Genomic DNA, 19,012 nt, shown 5'->3' on the forward strand with positions numbered 1-19,012 from the left:
GGAAGCTGAGAGCTGGCAGCATCCCTGTGCTGGCAGGGCACAATGGGAACAGCTGCCCAGGGAAGCAGCTTCATATCTGTGCCACAGAGGTTCTGTGCTGGCCCCTGGCAGCTCTGCTCTCCCAGCCCCTGGGCCCTGCCCTGGGGTGCTGGCAGTGCCTGGGCAGTTGTGGTGTCAACCACACCTGCTGCAGCAGGGCCAGGAACTGACTGCCTGGTCTTGCTCCCGACACAGCAACACACACCTGGGAGGATCTTTGGTTAAGTCACTGCAGCAGGCTGAGAGGGTCTGAGCCAGGGTCCCTGGGCCTAATGCTGAGCACAGCACTTGGGGAGCTGAGGGTATGTCCAGGTCAGACAGCAGTACATGTCCCACGACCTGAGTGGCACAGGGGTGGCACTTGGAGACACGGGAGAAGGGAGGAAGCGTCGGAGGGGAGTCCTGGCTCTTTGGATGCCTCCTCTGCCCCATGTCCTTCACTTGTTCTCGATCAGAGTCTGCACCTTATAGACCAGGTCCCGAGCCAGCTTCAGGATCTGCTTCGTGTTGTGCCTCTCAGCCATTTCTGAACACACACAAAAGGGACCCAAAGGTTAGACCTGAGCAGCTCAGTGTGTCCTCCCCAGCCCCACAGCTCTGCAGCTGTGAGCTCCTGCCCACATTCCCAACACCTTCCCTCACAGAGACACCTGGAGAGCCATCCTTAACAGCTCCTTGGGATGATGAGAGCCAGCAGCAAGCACAGCCACACTCAGCTCCCTTCAGCAGGGCAAGGTGGGGCACTGCTGGGGAACACAAGTGGATTCCCCCAGCACCACCAGATCCCTCAAGCCTGACTGTTCAGGGGCACAGAGGCTCTACCACCACGTTCTTAGCATCCCCCTCAGCCCCCCAACACACTGCTCTGTGTGTGAAACATGGACAGCACAGCACAGCTAGGAGTGTCCCCAGTCTGCCATGTGCTGTCTCCACCTGCAGAGCTGCCACACAGTGAACCCGACAGGACACAAACTGTACCATTGAAAAACTTGATGATGTCTGTAAAATCCATGTTGTTCTCCAGGATGATGTCCCTGTACATCTCCACCAGAGCCAGGGCTATGAAGAGCACATAGTGTGCAGAGGAGACATGTGCTGCAGCCCAGATGGTCTCCCAGACAGCAAACACATCATCATACACCAGCTCTGTGGACACAGAACAGCCCAGCAGTTACCAGCAAGACCAGCAATGAATACACCACTGACTCTCAGAGCTCATGGCAGTGCTTGGGTGAGATCTTCCCACAGGAACCTGTTCCAGTTGAAAGCAATAAGTCAGTCATCTGCAGGGAGAAATACTCCAGGCTGCAGCAGGTGACACAAGCCTCAGAACACACTGCCTGGTGAGGCTCAGCAGCAGCTCTGGAACAACAGGTTCTGTATCTAGACAAAACAGTCAGACACACATCTACCAGAGAAGAAAAGGGAAACAGGAGCTTATGGTAAAAAGTTAAATTCAGACTGTTGAAGCTCAGAGTGTGCTGAGGAGCCTGGAAGCATGACAGACCCTTCTCCCCTTGGGTGGTCTCAGCACACACCTCTCTTGAAGTCCAGGAGAAACCATCGGTAGCAGAAGTAGAAATGAGTGTAATCACCATTCTGGTGCATCAGCTCAAAGAGCTCAGAGTCCAGGATCTGTGAAGGAAAGCAAAAGGGAGCTCAGCAGTGCACACCCAAGGCACCAGCCATCCCTCTGCCTGCTTCCCTCTGCTCTCCTAACACACCACCTTCTCCCTCCCATGTTATTCCAGGCTGTCCTCACAGCCCCTGTTCTTCCTCCTGCTTCCCTCTCAGTCCCTCATCCCAAGACCAGCTTTCCCCTCGGGTATGAGATGCCACTGCCCCCCTGCCAGGATCCCTCACCTGGATCAGTGACCTCATGTTGGCAAAGTGGGTGTCCATGGCTCCTCCATGGGGGAAGTTCTGATTCATCCTCTTCATCAGCTCAGAGAAACAGCTGAAAGCCAGAGCCTCTGCAGGGAGGAGAGACAGCACTGCTGGGCTGTGCTGGCACTGCTGCAGCTGCTCCCACAGCAGGAACATCCCCCCAAAAAGTCCAAGCAGTGTCCAGGTTGGGCTCCTGGGAACCAGACAGCATCAAGGATAAAGGGGATCCTGCTCCACACCTCTAAGCACTGGACCCTCCATGCAAAGAGCCACCACCAACCTGGCAGATTCCCCCAGCAGCAGATCTCTCCATGTGCTCCCACAAAGGGATAGGGAAAACTGAGCAGAGCTACCTACTCACCATCATCCAGGATGACCAGGAGAGGGGCCAGCAGGTCACACATCCCCTGCACGTAGCCAATCTCAATGTGCTGCCAGATGTAGCTGTGTGAGAGAGCAGAAGAGGTGACCTGGGACCTGAGAGTGCCCCTGCCCTGCCTCCCTCCCTGGGCTGCTGGGCTAAACCACACCTGCTCAATCTGTTATCCCTGGGCTGTAAAGGGTTATACTCCTCTGGTGACTTCCAGGTAAGGCATACATGGCCATGGCCAGCGCAGGGAAAATTGCAGGGAAAAGCAGAATGGGAGAGCACAGCACAGTGGGGTCACTGGTTAGAGGGCAGAGACTGATGGAATTTGTTAATTCATCTCTCATTCTCATCCTTTCCCCTTGATTGATCCTCTTGGTTCTCTCTGCACAGCACTGCCTGCCTTGCCTTCCCATTCCTAGTGTCCCAGGAAGCACCCAGCCCTGCAGGGATATCTTCCCTTATTTGGTAGCAAGTCAAAATGTGTTCAGAGAGGACTCAGATGTGCTGCTGGCACAAGGGAATGATCTTTTCCAGCCTGCCCACTGGTTCTCCACAATCTGCTGTACTGTAGGTCTAATCTCAGCAGAGATCTCCAGCTCTGGCTGTCGGATGAAGTGACAGCACTGAGGGAACAGCAGCTTCTCTTCGTGTTTGCAACATGAGTAATTATATTTTATCCTTCACTGCCCATGGAGCAGCAGCTGAGCTGGAGCTGGTCTGAGCCTGTGAGTGTCACTCAGCAAGCTCTGAGGCACAGGGCCAAGCAAAGACACTCAGAAATGCCCCCAGGAATGGCTCCCTCCTGGGGGTTTGGGCAGGCACTAACCACCCAGTGCTTCAAGAGCTTCCTCATTAGCAGTACAGCTCTGGGAGCTGAGCCTCATTAAAGCATTTTCCAGGCATATCCCAGAGAGCAGGTGGGCTGCAGTGGGTTCAGCCCAGGAAGCCACTGCCTTGGCCACCAACAGCCATGGGGAAGGACAGCTGGACACGCTGGCCTGGGGACCCACAGTGCCCTTGGAGCTGCAGTGCTGGGATGATGGGGGAGCTTGGGGGAGGAACTCAAGGAGGCTAAACTCAGTAACCAGAACAAAGATTGAGGCTCCAGCCTCGAGGTGAACTCAGGGAAAGGCCCTGACCCCCCCAGCTCCCACCTGCACATGACATTGCGGAGCTTCTCCAGGTTGGCAGGGGTGAAGTACCAGTAGTTGCGGTCGCAGCGCTGCACGTCCTTCTCGATGCGGTGCAGGTTCACCGTGTACATGTCCAGCAGCTCTGGCTGCCCAAAACAAAAGCAAAGTGGATTAGTTTTAAAATAAAAAGCAAGAAGAAAGTTGTAAGGGTAACAGAGTGACAGGGCAGAGTGTGGGTGGAAGGTGGGAATGTCCCTACACCCAACTGTGGGATCAGCACAGGGCAAATGCAGGTGAATCCTCCCTCTCTGCTCAGCCCTAGTGAGCCTTGGTGTGTTCAGTTCTGGTCTCCACAAGGAGGACAAGGAGCTGCTGGAGATGGTCCATGAGGGCCACAGAGATGATTGGGGTCTGGAGTACCTCTCTGTTGAGGAGAGACTGTGGAGAGCTGAGCCTGATTAGTCTGGAGAAGGCTGAGAGGGATCCATCAATCCATACAAATATGTCCAAGGGGTGTCAGGATGGTGCCAGACTCTGTTCAGTGGTGCCCAGTGACAGCACAAGGAGCAATGGCCACAAACTAAACCACAACAAGCTCCACCTCAACACGAGGAAGAACTTCTTTCCATGGAGGGTGGCAGAGCATTGAGACATGTGCCAAGTGAGGGTGTGGAGTCTCCCTCTCTAGAGACCTTCCAAACCCACCTGGACATGTTCCTGTGTCACCTGCTCTAGGTGACACTGCCTTGGAGTGGATGATCTCCAGATCCATCCCCAACTATCCTAGGATTCTGTGGTTCTGTGAATAGTGAGGCAGCCAGGAAGAAACTCACCCTGAGCAGGTCCATACTTACAGAGTAGGTGACACCCGTGGAGGACAGAGCAGATGTTTCAGTGTTGGTCAGGTCAGTCACAGCCAGAGAATCCAGCTGTGGGTACAGACTCTCCATCTCTGGCTCCTCAGAGAGGTTATCCTCACTCTCCACCAAGCTCTGCTTCTCAGCCTCACTGTCTGCCCAGCTCTCCACCACGGTCAGGGCCACAGCGTCGCGGTCACGCAGGACTCCCACGGAGCCCTCACCCATGGGAGCAAAGTCCACACTGCCACCAGTGGGAAATTCCCCTTCCAGGCTGTCTTGGCCTTGCAGCTTCTCTTCCTGGACACCATCTGTGTCCAGTGGGGCTGGCACATCACTCCCCCCAGCCTTCCCCTGGGAGCTGGCTGAGGATTTGTTGGTCTCCAGGGCACTGTCCTCGTTGCTGAAGCTTCGCTCCGAGAATCCCGACGCGATGGAGAAGTTCTGGGAAGAGGGGTGGCCAGAGTCAGGGGAACACGTGCCATTGGGAACTGTCCCATTGGGAATCTTGCTTTGTTTGCCATCTTCCAGCTGAGCATCTACTTCAGTCTGTTCCACTTCATCCACAGACTCAAACACCTGCAAAGTGTGAGCAGAGACACGTGAGAGCAATCAAATCCCTGGCACTGAGCAAACTGTTGGGAACACAGGCACTCTGAGCTGCATACACAGCTCTTGGGGACATAGTACCCATGTTCCCAGCAGTGGAGAGGGAGAAAAATCACCCTTTGGCTTCTCTCCTCTCCCTGGATATGGGTCAGTGCTTGGTGATTTGCACAACTAACTCCAAGCCCACAAATCTCTGCTCCGATGGACTGTGCTTTGCATGGCATCATATACTGGGCAGAAAGTCACTTAAACAGGTGTTAAACACCAGGGCAGTAACAGAGGGAGCAGCCACAGGCCCTTGGGTGTGACAGCAGAATGGGCAGGTGAGTATTAAACACCTCAAGCAGTGCACAGTTCTGACCTCAGCAGCTCCAGAGCAGGTTGGGCACTCATTTACCCCCTCCAACATTGGTTCTGTGTGCCAAAACCCATCGTGGTTATGGCTGGGGGAGCCCAAGGCAGGGCAGAGCCATAGGGACAAGAAAAAGAGGGGCCAAACAAGAGGGGTCAGTGCTGCTGCTCACCTGTGTGCTGGAGCTGGAGTCACTCTGCAGCCGAGCGTGATTCTGGCGGCCAGAGCTGCAGCTCTGCGAGGACTGCAAGGGAGAGGGAAACACTGAGAAGGCAAAGAGGACAGGGCCTGGGAGTGGGGGAGCTCTAGCAAAGGTGGCACATCTGCAGGTGAAGAACAGGCAGAAAAGGCATCCAGGAAATTCTCCCATTTGCCCCATGAGGGATGCTGCTGTCACCCAGCACAGTGCCTCAACTGCTGGGGAAGGTGACAAAGGCCAAAGTCCCAGGTTAGTGCAGCTGTTCAGGCACTGTGTGTTGGGTCTGAAAGGAATCACTCTCCTCTGGTCTGCAGAGAGGTCACACTGCCTCCCTCCCTGGAGTGCAAAGTTCTACAAACCTCTGTCCTAATTTGGCAGCAGTGCAGCTCTCCCCAGCTCGGTTTACATAAACCCTGAAGTCATGGGCTATAAAGCAGGTCCTCCAAGCATATTCATGCATTTTCTCTTTTCTTCAAGGACAAATATTGATGTTATAGGCCAGACTCTGTGGAGGCAGCCCCTCTCAAAGCCATGAGCACCCTGCTCTGGCTTCCAGCTTCCCAAGGAGGGAAGGGTTGGGTTTTGCAGGCAGCAGCTCCGTGTCAGCCCCATGGGTTCCCTCTGAGCCACCAACCTTTGCTTAGAGCAAGTTCTCCTGTTATCTGAGCAGATGTGCAGAGCATGGCAATGACATCACACCCAAACAATAGGATTTTCAGAAGATCCAGCCCCTTGAGAGCAGCAGAGCTGTCCCCACCCTCCTGCAGTGGCTGTTTGCTGGGCAGGGCTGGGATGGAGAGAGGAAGGGTGACAGTTTTCCTCCATCACCATGGCAGCATTTGTAACAGGAAATTTCAGGTTGAGATGGAGAAAGGGTGAACCTTTGCCTGTGCTAACTCTGCCAGCTCCCCTCCCAGAGCCTGTTCCCAGAACAGGCACACACAGATGCAACAGAAGGACCAAGTAGAGATGCTGAGGGGATGGGAATGATCCCTGGGGTTTCAGCCACACCAACAGTGCACCCCAACTGTGTTCACCCCAAGAGCTGCATCACCCAGCTCTCACACAGCCCCTGGCTCAGACCTCCCTGCACCTCTCCCTCTTGGCACACACATGTAGGGTCGGGGCTGAGCTCATTTCTTTCCCATAGCACCCACACAAACTTCCCAGAAGGAATCAGACCAAGTCTCCAGCACTGCACCTTCCAGGCTCTGTCCCTCTGGGCTTCCCTTGGCCTGTGGTGTGGCAGAGCTCAGCTAACCAGTCCTGCATGCCATGCCAGGCTCTCCTCCTCCAAGGACAAAACTCTCACGGAAACACTCCCTGGATTCCATTCCCAGGACTGCCTTTCCTCTAACAGGCTTTTTCCTCCACACCCTTTGGTTTGGGCTGTGGATCTAACTCCTCACTGCACTGCTAAAATCCAGTCCCACGGAACTGGGAGTCCCCAAGCTCTGTCCCACGATGGCACAGTGTACCCAGGGTGTACCGAGAGTGTACCAAGGCTCCTCCGTGCTGAGCAGCTGATGGAAAAGAGAGCCAGGAAGCAAACTAACCTGTTTCACAGCCCCCCAGCACCAGGAACATGGTCTTCCTCCCTCCTCCTACTTCAACACCACCTTCCATGGTGTCTAAGTAGGACCATGCAGCAGGGTAATGAGTATCTCTTGTCCTCCACATACCCACAAGGAACATCTCTAAGACTGGTGAGTGTGTCTAGATTTGGACATGTGGTCCCTAAATGAGTTCTGGGGTTCTGCTGCTCTCCTGCCCCTGCCAGGTCCCCCTGCCCTCTACCTGCTGCCATTGTTTTACAGACTTTCCATGCCCAACACCCCCATAGGGTCACAGATTCAAAGCTGTTCAGTGCTGCTGGGACACTGTGGCTGTGACAGACAAAGCAAATCTGTTAGACTTTCAATATTCCCCTTCGCTGCAACCCAAAACCTCTTGGTCAGTGAATATTAGGAAAAAGTTCTTTCCTGTGAGGGTGATCAGACACTAGTACAGGCTCCCCAGGGAAGTGGTGAATGCCCCAAACCTGGCAATGTTCAAGGCCAGGCTGGATGAAGCCTTGAGCATCCTGGTCTAGTGGGGAGATGTCCCTGCCCAGGGCAGGGGGTTGGGACTGGATGATCTGTAAGGTCCATTCCAACCCTTAAAATTCTATGATTCTATGAGAGTATGGAACTGTGGTCATGGTGCAGGAGTTCCTTGCTCTGACTGCTCAACACTCTAGGAGGGCAGGTGAAAGGAAACAGGTCAAAAAAAGAAAGAAAACAGGTGATAAAAAGAAAGAAAACAGGTGAAAAAAGCTCCAACTTGAACAGATCAGTGAGCACCAAGGCACAAGGTGGGCACAGGGCAGGGAAGGAAGGTGGACAAGCTCTGTGCCTCCATCCAACGCAGAGCCAAGGTGGGCACAGCCTCCCCCCAAGCCCTCCCATCCTTACCTCGTTGCTGATGGTGGAATCCCTGTGCATCATCCTCTGGATGTGGGAGTCCAGGCTGGCACCAGAGGAGCACTTGGCGAGCGCGGCGGCATGCGACTCCTTCTCGCGCTGCCGGACGATGGCCTCGCAGCCCAGCCACTGGGCCATGGTGTGCTCATAGCACGCCCGGGTCTGCTCATCAGCCTGCAGGGTGGGGACACGAGTTTGGCTTGGCAGGCCCTGGGGAGCCCCCAAAACAGCCCCTCCTGCACCCCCAGATAGCCCCACGCAGGGCAGGGCAACACTGACAGCACCCAACTCCCCACGCGAGCCAAGATTTCCACCCTGAGATGGCAACGTTCCTGCTGCTACCATGGGACAAATCCCTGCAGAGTTGTTATTTTGTAGGGGTTTTTTTTTATTTCTAAGTTTTCTTGTACTGATTCTGCAAAATATTTGAGCAAATTGAGAGTTTTGCACAACTTTGGGCCACTTTTGTATGTTTTCATTAGGTTTTCTAGCTCAGGCTAGATGGGATATAGTCACCCATTCCCTGCACAGTGCCTGACCCCCAAACCTGGCCAAAATTAGGATGGAAAAATGGGCATCCATCTCTTCTCCTTCCAGATGGAAAAATGGGCATCCATCTCCTCTCCTTTCCTTCCAGATGGAAAAATGGGCATCCATCTCCTCTCCTTTCCTTCCAGAGGAGCACAGGGCACTCAGCATGAGCAACCAGCATGAAGCTTGGTCCTATCAATACCTGCTGATCCAAGTCTTTCTCCCACTCCTACCTCCAGCCCAGTGCAGAGAGGACACAATGCCCAGTGGGCTCACAGGATGAGCTCTGCTAAAACCCTCCAAGCTGTGCAGTAGCCACACCAACCTCCTTCCTCTCTGCCTCTGTCATCCCAAACTGGTAGTGGCCCAGCAGGAAGGGCCACACAGCCTTCCTGATCTCGTGCTGGATCCCACCGTAGTAGATCAGCCGCAGCAGCTCCTGGTCCTCATAACTCTGTGGGAAGAGCTCAGAGTCAGGGCACAGGCACAGCCAGGACCATGGTCCAGCAGATGTAAAGGCATTCCCAGCCTGGCTGTGACACTTTTCAGGGTGCTGCCCAGACCCTCCCAATCAGGACTATGGTCCAGCAGATGTAAGGGCATTCCCAGCCTGGCTGTGACACCTTTCAGGGTGCTGCCCAGACCCTCCCAAACCCACTGCAGATGATCCTTTAATCCCTCCTTTGGTTTAGGTAGAACCAGAGGCTGCTGTAGGTGGACATTTGGCCCACCACAGCCACAAACTGGCCCACCAGAGTCAGAGGGTCACTGCTGTGCCTCTGAGCCTGGCAGCACATCAGGACCACCCTCAACACCACAGCACTGGGGTGACAGACACTGCTGCAGATGGGCTCTGAGCAGAAACACCTTTAGGAGAGCAGCAGCCATTCCTCAGCTCCCACGTGCTGAGGATGAGGAGCCCTGGCTCTGTGCAGCCTGGCACAGGCTGGTTGACTTCTCTCCTTGAGGAACTCCTTAACCTGCTTGACCTCACCATGGCACAACCACCTCAGTGACACTGCCCTGGCCACCCCAAGCCCACCACAGCTAGTGTGTCCCCAGAGCACCACTGGCCCTACCGTGCTGTCCTGCAGGTATCTCTGCCAGATGTCCACAGTGAGCCCTGAGCTGGCACTGCAGGGCACATCAGGAGACACGATGTTGTGGTTCACCAGCGCGGACAGGTGTGTCCTCACCGTGGACAGGTGTCTGCAGTAGGCCAACCCTGCAGCAGGGAAACCAAACATTCACCCATGGAAGCCAGGGAGCCACGAGGATGAGGAGCAGGAGGAAGTTCTGATGAGTCTGGACCATGAGGGAGACTCTCTGCTGCCACATCCAGTCCTCAAGGCTGGGAGTTTACTGGGACAGGTATCTCATCATCTTATATCATCAGTGCAGCTGCTCACTGGACTCTAGCCCGAAGATCACAGTCCACATATTTGTTCTCCAGTGGACCCAGTGCCCTTGGACACTCCTAGCCCATGGGACCTTATCCCCCACCCATCCCACACCCCAAGGCAGCAGGATGTGACAGGTACTCACAGCCATAGAAGGCTCGGGAGAGGATTTGGTACTTCATGTTGTCACACAGGAGCTTCAGTGGAGCTCTGCCAATGAAAACACATGGGATGTGAGGGGAGGACATGCTCCCAGTCATCCCACTCAGCCCAGCTTTGATCTGGCTGATCCAGCAGAAATGCACCACAGGACCCTGCTCAGCTTTAGAGCAGCAGTTCTTGCTGTTAGGACACAGAGCAGCTGAGATGTTCCAGACATGGGGACAAGCTTCACCTATCACAGAATAACATCATGGAATCATCAAGGTTGGAAGAGACCTCTAAGATCATCAAGTCCAACCACTAAGCTCTCACTCCTGTAACCCCTAAACTATATCCTCCAGTGTCAGATCCAGACACCTCTTAAACACTCCTAGGGATGGTGACTCCACCACCTCCCTGGGCAACCTATCCCAATGCCTAACACAGTGGAAAAATGTTCTAATACCTAATCCTCAGCCTGGAAACATCCCACCAACGCCTGCAATGGTCCCTGGACAGTATCTAATCCTCAGATTGGAAACATCTCACCAACGCCTGCAATGGTCCCTGGACAGCTCAGTGTGAGGCTGGAGACACCACCTGCACCATATTTGCTCCACCTGTGCCCTGGTTTTGCTGTCCCCTTGTCTCAGAGCAGCAGCTCCTCATACCTCTCGTGGCTGGAGCCCCCACCCGAGGAGCCACTCTGGGAGCAGGAGGAGCAGGAGGACTTGCGGGTGCTGGGCTGCCACATGGGGGGCAGGACAGCCCCTGGAGGGTCCATCAGGTCCTGGGGCACTGCAGGAGGGCAGAGAGGAGCATTAGGCACTGCCCCTGCAGTCAGGGAACTACAGGAGGGCAACAGAGAGCTTTGATTAGCAAATGCAGCATCCCATGCTCTTCCCAAGGAGGCTCCAACAACCAGGTAGGGCCCAGTGCAGGGAATCACAGCACCAGCACTGGTGAGCTCAGGAGAAAGGAAAGGGAACAAAGAGCATTGATGAGAGAGAGAAACATCTGCTAATTAACAAGCTGATTCAGCAAACTCATCTGAAACTGCTGAGTGCTGACCAAGGCAGAGACCCAACACAGACTCCAGAGAAGGGGCTGCAACAGACTGAAACAGATGAGAAAACACAGGATTGAAATCAACTGCTATCCCAGGAAGTGTGGATCACTGGAAGGGAAAGCTCCCATGTCCCAAACACTCGGTTCCCATCCAAGATTCAGGGAAAGAAAGGAACATCCAAATCATGAGACAGGATATGAAGACTTGGATGAAGAGGTTGAGAGGGACAGAGGAGCTCTGTATGTTGTCACTTGTTAATTCCTGCTTAGACATCAAGTGCTACTGCAACAGCCTCAGGTCCTGCTCAGGTCCTCCCACACCTTGTCCAGGAGATGAGGACCATCCTATTTATTCCTCCTTGTAAATTAAATCATGGTAGAAATTCCACTTTCTGGCTATGAGATGTTTTCCTTGGTCTCACTGACTCTCCCTGCTCATGGCATTGAGTAACTGGTACTAGCAAGAAAAACCACTAAACTACTCCTATGAAAGACCTTTCCTTCCCCTCCCACTGAGCTGATGGGTCAGTGATGGTCAGCAGTGACAGGGACACGTCTGCAGGAACTGCCAAGTGACAACACAGCTGAGCTGAGTGCCAGACACAAACAACAGCCCCATACAGTGATGCTGAGAGGTCCCCAGAGCAGCACGGGGAGGTCTGGATGTCCTGGGGAGACTCAGCCACCGTTTAGGGATCACCATCATCTTGCTTGCAGCTGGAGTCCTCAGGTTCTTCCCTCTCCCAGCACTCATGGACATCAGAGGTACAAGGAATGGGTGAAAAGTACCATTAATGGGAACTAGAGACACAGAGAGAGGACAAGGGCACAAATGAAAGGGCAGAAAGGAATCTGTAGAGAGGAGAGAAAGATGCAGTTCCATCCCCTGTGGGAAAGTGCACAGGAACAGCACAGGCTGTGATGACACCAGCTGAGGAGATTGCAGCAATTCATTTCCCTGGAAATGTGGCCCCCAGCATGGAACTTTAAGGGGTAGATCAAAAGGCACAGAAAGGAGCAGCTCTGTGTGCTGCTTTAGCCTCAATCAGGTTTGTATCTGACTCACTGAGTTGTGTTAGTCAGCTAAAGGCAGAGAGAAACACATAAAATCTCTGCTGGAGTGAGGGAGGAGTCACAAGGGATGTGATTTCCTCCTCCTAGCCTCAAAGATATAGAAACAAGGTTTTGATCAGATTTCATTGCTTTTTAAAAAACACTCCACAAGTTTTCTATCCAAAACTCATGTTTTTTTCCCTGCTGTCCCAGACATCAGGAAATGGCTCTTGGTATCTCACAGAAGAGTGAGGACAAATGGAGAGGCATTTCAGCCAAGCTCAGACCATTCACCACCAGACATGAAGAGAATCCAGCAGCATTCCCTCCCCTGCCCCATGAGTTAGGGACTGAAGACACATGGTCCAGCCTGGCAGCATCCAGAGGATGCTGTGACCTCCCCTCTGTGCTGCAGAAGCCACACTTGAAGGAACATCCCTGGATTTAATGCAGCTCTGGCTGAGCTGACCTGGGGACAGCAAGAGAAGAATGAGCCTTGGGGGCTTGTGATGCTGAAAAGTGACTCCCACTAGTGACCAAAGTGAACCTTCCTACTGAAATTAGGTGCAAGAGGTTTTTCTGCCCATTGAGGCTGTTGTGCAGCTGCAGAAACAAAGGACTCAGCAGCAAGTGGAAAGTTAAAACAATAAAACAGATAGAACATGGAATGGTTTGGGTTGGAAGGACCTTAAAGCTCATCTTATCATCCACCTTCCACTTATCCAGGTTGCTCCAAGCCCCATCCAACCTGGCCTGGAACACTCCCAGGGATGGAGCAGCCACAGCTGCTCTGGGCAACCTGTGCCAGTGCCTCAGCACCTCACAGGGAGGAATGATGATGTTGAACAGAGAGCAGCACTGGCACACCCAAAGCTCCTTCCCCTGGAACCACCTCCAGCACCATTTGCTGTGTGCCTGTCACAGCACCATGGCCTGGTGGCTCCTAACCCCACAAGAACCCCCAGAACACTCTGCCCTGCACTCACCAAACTCAGCTTGTGTCCCAGGGTAGATGATCCTGAAAACATAATCTGTGGCTTCATCATCTTCCTTATCGGATGCAGACTCAGAGGAGCCCTGGGGACTTCGCTTCCTCAGCTTGGGAAACACCTTCCCCTGGGGGAACAAACCCTCAGGAGTCACTAGGCTCCACCTGCAGGGCACAGCCTCCTTGCCCAACTCCTGCCCCACGCAGCAGCCCATGATGTCTGCACATTCCCTGGGCTGGAGCAGCCTTTGAGTTAAGCTTCCACTTACAGGAAGAGATATATAGCTCTGAATCTATAGCTCTGCTGTGCACAGGGGATGTACAACCCTCCACGAGACCCAAACCCACCATACCTCATGCCCAACACTCCCACACCACCACCCTCCTGATTTTGCCAGAGGGTTTGTTTAGCTGGTCAAGGCCATGAGCTGTATTTTAAACCCATTTCCTTCTTAGCTTTGGGAAGGGAATTACACAAAACACAGCAGCCACAAACATTGGGCAAAGTCTCCTCCCCAACCAGCTCTGCTCCGAGATGCTCCACATGGGAACACCAAGAGGAATGCCAGGAACAAACTCAGTTTTGGAGCACCTACCTTTCCCCTCTGTGACCAGAGAGGTGGGTCCAGCTGCCCATGGGGCAGGAGACCATTCTCCAGGCAGGACAGGAACTGCAGCAAGTGTCCTCCTCGTGGGAACCGCAGTGGTGGCCTCTGGATCCCATCCTGGCTCACCAGGACAACTGTCCCACCACTGTCTACTATTGGCAGCAGTGACAGCAGAGAGGAGACACAGGCATGAATGAGGGAAACAGCACCAGCCCAGAAGGCAGGAAAACTCAGGGAATTGTCTTTCTGGTGTGGAAAATGACTTGCTTCCTTGCAGTGGACTTAGAGAATAAATCAAACAAGCCTAGGGCCTTGGAGAAGGCTTGCTGGGATCACAGCCTTGGAAACCAGAGAGCCCTGCCCTGCAGGGAGCACTCCTGGCCAAGCACCACAGCCTGGAGCTGCTGGAAGGGTTTTCTTAGAAGCATTTACACCCTAGTGACCACCCAGAGCTCTGGAGATCTGCCCTGGAGCTGAAGCCAAACATCCCCACACAGGTACTCCCCAAGGGTTAGGAAGTTGGTGTCAGGGTGACACAGGCTCCAGCAGTCCCTGCTCTGGCCTTACCTTGCTGGTGACAGTGCAGATAGACAATCTCCTCCAGGCGAATGGTCATGGCATAGTCCCAGTACACACTGGAACAGAGAGAAGGACAAGTGAGCTCAGGGAGGTGAGAGGAACCAGGGGAAGCCACAGGAAGGATGAGATCCCAGAGCAGTGACAGCAGCCTGATGAGTGACAACATAGGACCAGTAACTGTCCCTGACACCTCAGATCAACCAGGGCAAGTCCAGTGCCACCTGCCCCAGGTGTTTACCCTCACAGACAGGGACAACATGCCCATGGATCCTGTGGAGTGCCCAGCACTGTTCTCCAAGGGTGTCAGCACTCAATCACATCCTAATCCTTTGCAACACAGCAAATTCCCAGAGTCTGAGCAGTATCATGTGCCACTTCACAAAAATAGCACTTAAATGGTGTTAAAAATGGCTCATGAGGGACAGGAAGGTGTGCAAGAGTCACTCCTTGTAGAGTCACACGTACTGTGCCATCTGCCTCCTCTCCTTCTTAGTCATGGCTTGACTCTGGGAAGTTTTAGAGCTTAGGCTGATGCCCAAGTGAAGAACACAGAAAAGGAATGTAGAGATGAAAACAGCATTTCAGGGAGAAGGTACCAGGCAAAACTGATCAGCCATGGGGCCAGGAGGAAAGGTGAGATGGAAAAAACACATCATTTTTCCCCCTCTGCCCCTGCTGCACTCTGAACCAGTCACCTCTTCTCGTAGTCCAGATCCCCCACAGAGCCATTCATCAGCTGGTTTGGGGTCCACTTGAGTGCCATGATGTCAGCAGTCTGGTGAAGGGACAGATAGCCTGGGATTGCCTCCATGTCATCTCGCTTGGGAAGAGAAACACAGGGACAGAGTGAGCTGGAAGACAGCAGAAGCATGAAGCATCACTCCAGGCTGCCCTGGAGCCCAGTCCTGGCTCCTCACATAGCCTGCTGCCCCCAAACCCACCCACTCACCACCAGTGAGGAACCCACCGTGGCCCTGAAAAACCTCCTGGCAGAGACTCCAGGACACCTCATCGGTCGGGAAAGGGCTGAGAGCAACTGTCCAGCCCTGGCAGCTACGACACCTCATCGGTTGGGAAAGGGCTGAGAGCAACTGTCCAGCAAGGAAAACTTAACAGTTCCCCCTAAAAGCAGTTTGTAGCTCATTTATTTGACTGCAAGAAGCAGGAAGAGACAGGAGGAGCAGTTTTGTGGTAGAGTGGGGAGGGAGAAGAGCCTCAGACTGGAGCAGAGCTCTTCCATTCCACTGGAAAGATTACGACACCTCATCGGTTGGGAAAGGGCTGAGAGCAACTGTCCAGCAAGGAAAACTTAACAGTTCCCCCTAAAAGCAGTTTGTAGCTCATTTATTTGACTGCAAGAAGCAGGAAGAGACAGGAGGAGCAGTTTTGTGGTAGAGTGGGGAGGGAGAAGAGCCTCAGACTGGAGCAGAGCTCTTCCATTCCACTGGAAAGATCCGCAGCACCAGGACCTCAACAAACACAGCCCACTCACTGCCTTCCTGGTCAAAAAATGAGACTCTGCTTTCCTCCATCCAGGAGCATTTTGGGCTAGAACACTTGCTGGGCAGCAGGGCAGTATTTCAAGCCCCCCAGACACCCCAGCAGGACTCACTGGCTGCACCAGGACGTTGTTCTTGCCGTAGAGCAGTGTAGCTCGGGAGTTCTGGTGCAGAGACTCCACATAGTCCCGAGCAGACAGCGACAGTCTGTCATCCATGCTGCCACTGGAATGTCTCTTCTGAATCTGCAAGAGACCCACCCACAAACCTGAGGTGAGCACAGACACCTCTGGCTCTCCAAAAGCTTCTCTTGAAGCTCATCCCCCCCTTACTTATCCACTTCAAGTCACTACTAGCAATCTTTGTGTCCTCTAAGAGGATTCCTGGCTCTGGCCAAGCTTGGTTGTGTACTTAGAGAAGCCTTAGGAGTGTGTTTTATTGGCAATAAACAGATCAGGCTTCAGTTTGTCATTCACACATGCTGTTCCCTAGGGATACAGACCCCAGGACGCAGTGCCACGCACACAACACCATCAGCAACCATGGACCATGTTTCCAGCACTTGTAGCTCAAAGCCTCCCCTCATCACAGGGCTCCACAGCCCTTTTCAAGCCAGAGGAGCCTGTGGCTCTGGGAGGAGCACAGGGAGGGACTGTCCCCCCACTCACACAGAGCGCTGGGCGCTTGGTGGGAGAGTCCTGGCGGCAGTGGGAGCTGTGGATCCGGTGCCTCTGGACCAGCTCATCTGCAGAGGGATCTGTCCAGAAGTGGTCAGCAGTCTTCATCTTTGTGTACTCCAGTGCACAGGGTCCCACTGCAAGGAGGAACATCTCAAACATGAAGGAGCCATCGGTGTTCCCACGACCGCGGTCACCTCCCAGATCCACAGGGAAAACATCTGCACTGCACATCCCAGACCTGGGGCACAGGTTTGGGGAGCAAGTGATGGAAGTAGGGTAAGGGGGAAGTGTTACCCAACAGAGAGGCAAGGATTGGCCCATCCACAGGATCCATCAGGAGAGCTTCTTTCTCATAGTACTTACTGGAAAAAATAAGAGAGCAGAATGCTGGAGTGTTTCAATGCTCTGGAACTGCAAGTTCCATTCATGACAATGATTTAAATCCCTGTCATGCCCTTCTCTGTATCACCCCTTGATGGGAAAAGGCAAGAAGCCCTCAACAGGCTATGAAATGCCTGGGGAACAGACACCCTCCTGCAGCACATTGCAAGCACCCCCATCTCCTAACAAAACCTGCCCAGGACTGGAGATCCTCCCCAGGACAGGTCACCTTGGCATGCAGGTCCCAGCAAACAAGGACAATGCAGTCCCTGACATCCCACCCATCAGCAGGGCAAGGCCTGTCTTTATCTCAGGGAGTACATGGTGGCCAGCAGCAGCACAGCATCCATCAGAGTCTGTGATGGGCACAGAGGGACACAACTGGCCTATCCCATCCAGGAGCTTCTCTGGGCCACTTGGACACAGCTCAACCAGCAGCACCTCCAGCACCACCAAAGGGGAGATGTTTTGGGACAGGTAAATGTGTGCCCTGTGCCAGCACTCACCTGCTGTTCTCTACCAAGTAGTGCACAATTTTATCCAAGACCTTTTCGAAGAGGGCTGTGCGGATCCAGAGGTGTTTGATGGCCTGAGGAGACAGGTTGGGCAGCTTGGGCACCTTGCGTGTGTTCTCTGGGACACCCTGGCCTTGGTTTCGCCTTTACAGGTACAAGACAAGAGACAACATCATCATTGGCTCATCCCTGAGCTCTGCAGGAGCCCAGGGCACTCCTGGCACCCCATGGGGCACAAGGACAGGGTTTTGGTGGTGCTGACTGGGGGATACCCAGGGAACTGCCTGGGACAGGGCTCTGGAGGTTCTCCCAGCAGTTATCCCACCCCCTGCTCCAGAAGGCCACACCTGCCCTTGAAAACAGTCAGTAAATCAGTTTCCCACTGTGAAGACACCCCGGAATGAGCCTCTCCCTCAGCAGAGTCCTTCCACCCACACACCTCTCCACTGCCTGAGGACAGCAGCTCACAGGCAGAGCAGCTTATTTTAGGACAGCAGAAAATTCCTGCCCCCAGGTAGCTGCTCCATCCATCTCCCTAGTTCCTGTCCAAGGATGAGTAAGCCTCTCACAAACAGCAGTTGAATTACTGCAGGTTCAGGCCCTGCACACTGAGACAGACCAAAAGTGTTTCCAGTTGGCTTAGTGAACTGGTCCATAAACTGCGACAGCTCAGGAGCAGCTTGGCTGTCCCTGAAGTATGAGAGCAGGGACAGAGGGAGTAAGAACCTCTGCTTAAAGCACAACTCAGTCTCCTAGAAATACCACCAATTCAGTCAAGATATCCAGAGCCCAAGACAGGACTTTGCTCCACAGAAGGAGCAGTTCCTTCCATCGAGACTCAAGTTGGACATCACAGTGCCCAACCATACCCAAACTACACTCCCAATCCAAACCACCAGTGGGATGACAGCAACACCAGTGCCTTACGCATTCTCAATGAGCTGCTCCAGGTCTTGCACCTTCTTGCAGAGCTCCTCTGCCAGGGGGAAGCTCTTGCCCACCTTCATGAAGAGCGCGGCGATCTTGTTGCTGCGCAGGAACCCGGCGGCTCTTCGCTTCAGCCCCGACAGCACACAGGCTTCCACTGCAGCTGCAACAGAGCACATGGTCACCAGGGCATCTCCCCTGCACACACAGCCTGGGAGAGCTGGGATAGACAGCCTGGAGAAGAGCAGCTTGTGCAGAGACCTCACAGTATCTGAAAGAGCTCCAGGGAAGCTGGAGAGGGTCACTTCATCAGGACAGTGCTCAGGTGGCCAAGAAGGCCAATGGCATCCTGGCCTGGGTCAGGAACAGCATGGTCAGCAGGACCAGGGAGGTGATTCTGCTCCTGGACTCGGTGCTGGTGAGGCCACACCTTGAATCCTGTGCCCAGTTCTGGGCCCCTCAGTTCAGGAGGGATGCCAGGAGGCAGCGATGACTCCAGAGACAGATGTGCACACACAGGCTCTGCTGGCAATCTGGGCAGAGTCCCCTGGGAAGGCTCAGGATGGATGTCTAGTGCCATACACAGACTGATTAAACAGGCTGATCAAAGCACTGGGAAATCACACAGAGCCACAGGCTCTTGATCCAGGTCTGACATATGAGGTTCTGCTATGCTGGCTCTTTTCCTTCCCCGAGTGCTGCTTTGCCTCCTGCCTGGAAAGGCACATTTCCCT

General features: G+C 53.8%; 1 protein-coding gene across 1 annotated transcript in view; it reads right to left on the reverse strand.

The window, feature by feature from the left end:
- Positions 1–476: 476 nt before the first annotated feature.
- SGSM1 (small G protein signaling modulator 1) overlaps positions 477–19,012 on the reverse strand; it is a gene marked incomplete at its 5' end in the record, with an annotated part of 20,522 nt that continues 1,986 nt past the window's right edge. Inside the window, 22 exons of the mRNA XM_009074692.1 lie at positions 477–565; positions 1,018–1,185; positions 1,578–1,674; positions 1,903–2,012; positions 2,288–2,370; positions 3,451–3,575; positions 4,284–4,865; positions 5,420–5,491; positions 7,900–8,082; positions 8,765–8,893; positions 9,519–9,664; positions 9,985–10,049; positions 10,652–10,778; positions 13,088–13,217; positions 13,686–13,849; positions 14,265–14,332; positions 14,972–15,096; positions 15,889–16,020; positions 16,444–16,589; positions 16,750–16,817; positions 17,343–17,495; positions 18,279–18,441. Of these exons, the coding sequence (XP_009072940.1) occupies positions 477–565; positions 1,018–1,185; positions 1,578–1,674; positions 1,903–2,012; positions 2,288–2,370; positions 3,451–3,575; positions 4,284–4,865; positions 5,420–5,491; positions 7,900–8,082; positions 8,765–8,893; positions 9,519–9,664; positions 9,985–10,049; positions 10,652–10,778; positions 13,088–13,217; positions 13,686–13,849; positions 14,265–14,332; positions 14,972–15,096; positions 15,889–16,020; positions 16,444–16,589; positions 16,750–16,817; positions 17,343–17,495; positions 18,279–18,441 (3,125 nt within the window). The remainder of the gene's footprint in view (positions 566–1,017; positions 1,186–1,577; positions 1,675–1,902; positions 2,013–2,287; positions 2,371–3,450; positions 3,576–4,283; positions 4,866–5,419; positions 5,492–7,899; positions 8,083–8,764; positions 8,894–9,518; positions 9,665–9,984; positions 10,050–10,651; positions 10,779–13,087; positions 13,218–13,685; positions 13,850–14,264; positions 14,333–14,971; positions 15,097–15,888; positions 16,021–16,443; positions 16,590–16,749; positions 16,818–17,342; positions 17,496–18,278; positions 18,442–19,012) is intronic.

Source organism: Acanthisitta chloris, unplaced genomic scaffold (assembly GCF_000695815.1).
Source record: "Acanthisitta chloris isolate BGI_N310 unplaced genomic scaffold, ASM69581v1 scaffold1035, whole genome shotgun sequence".
In the NCBI taxonomy this organism is placed as follows: Eukaryota; Metazoa; Chordata; class Aves; order Passeriformes; family Acanthisittidae; genus Acanthisitta; species Acanthisitta chloris.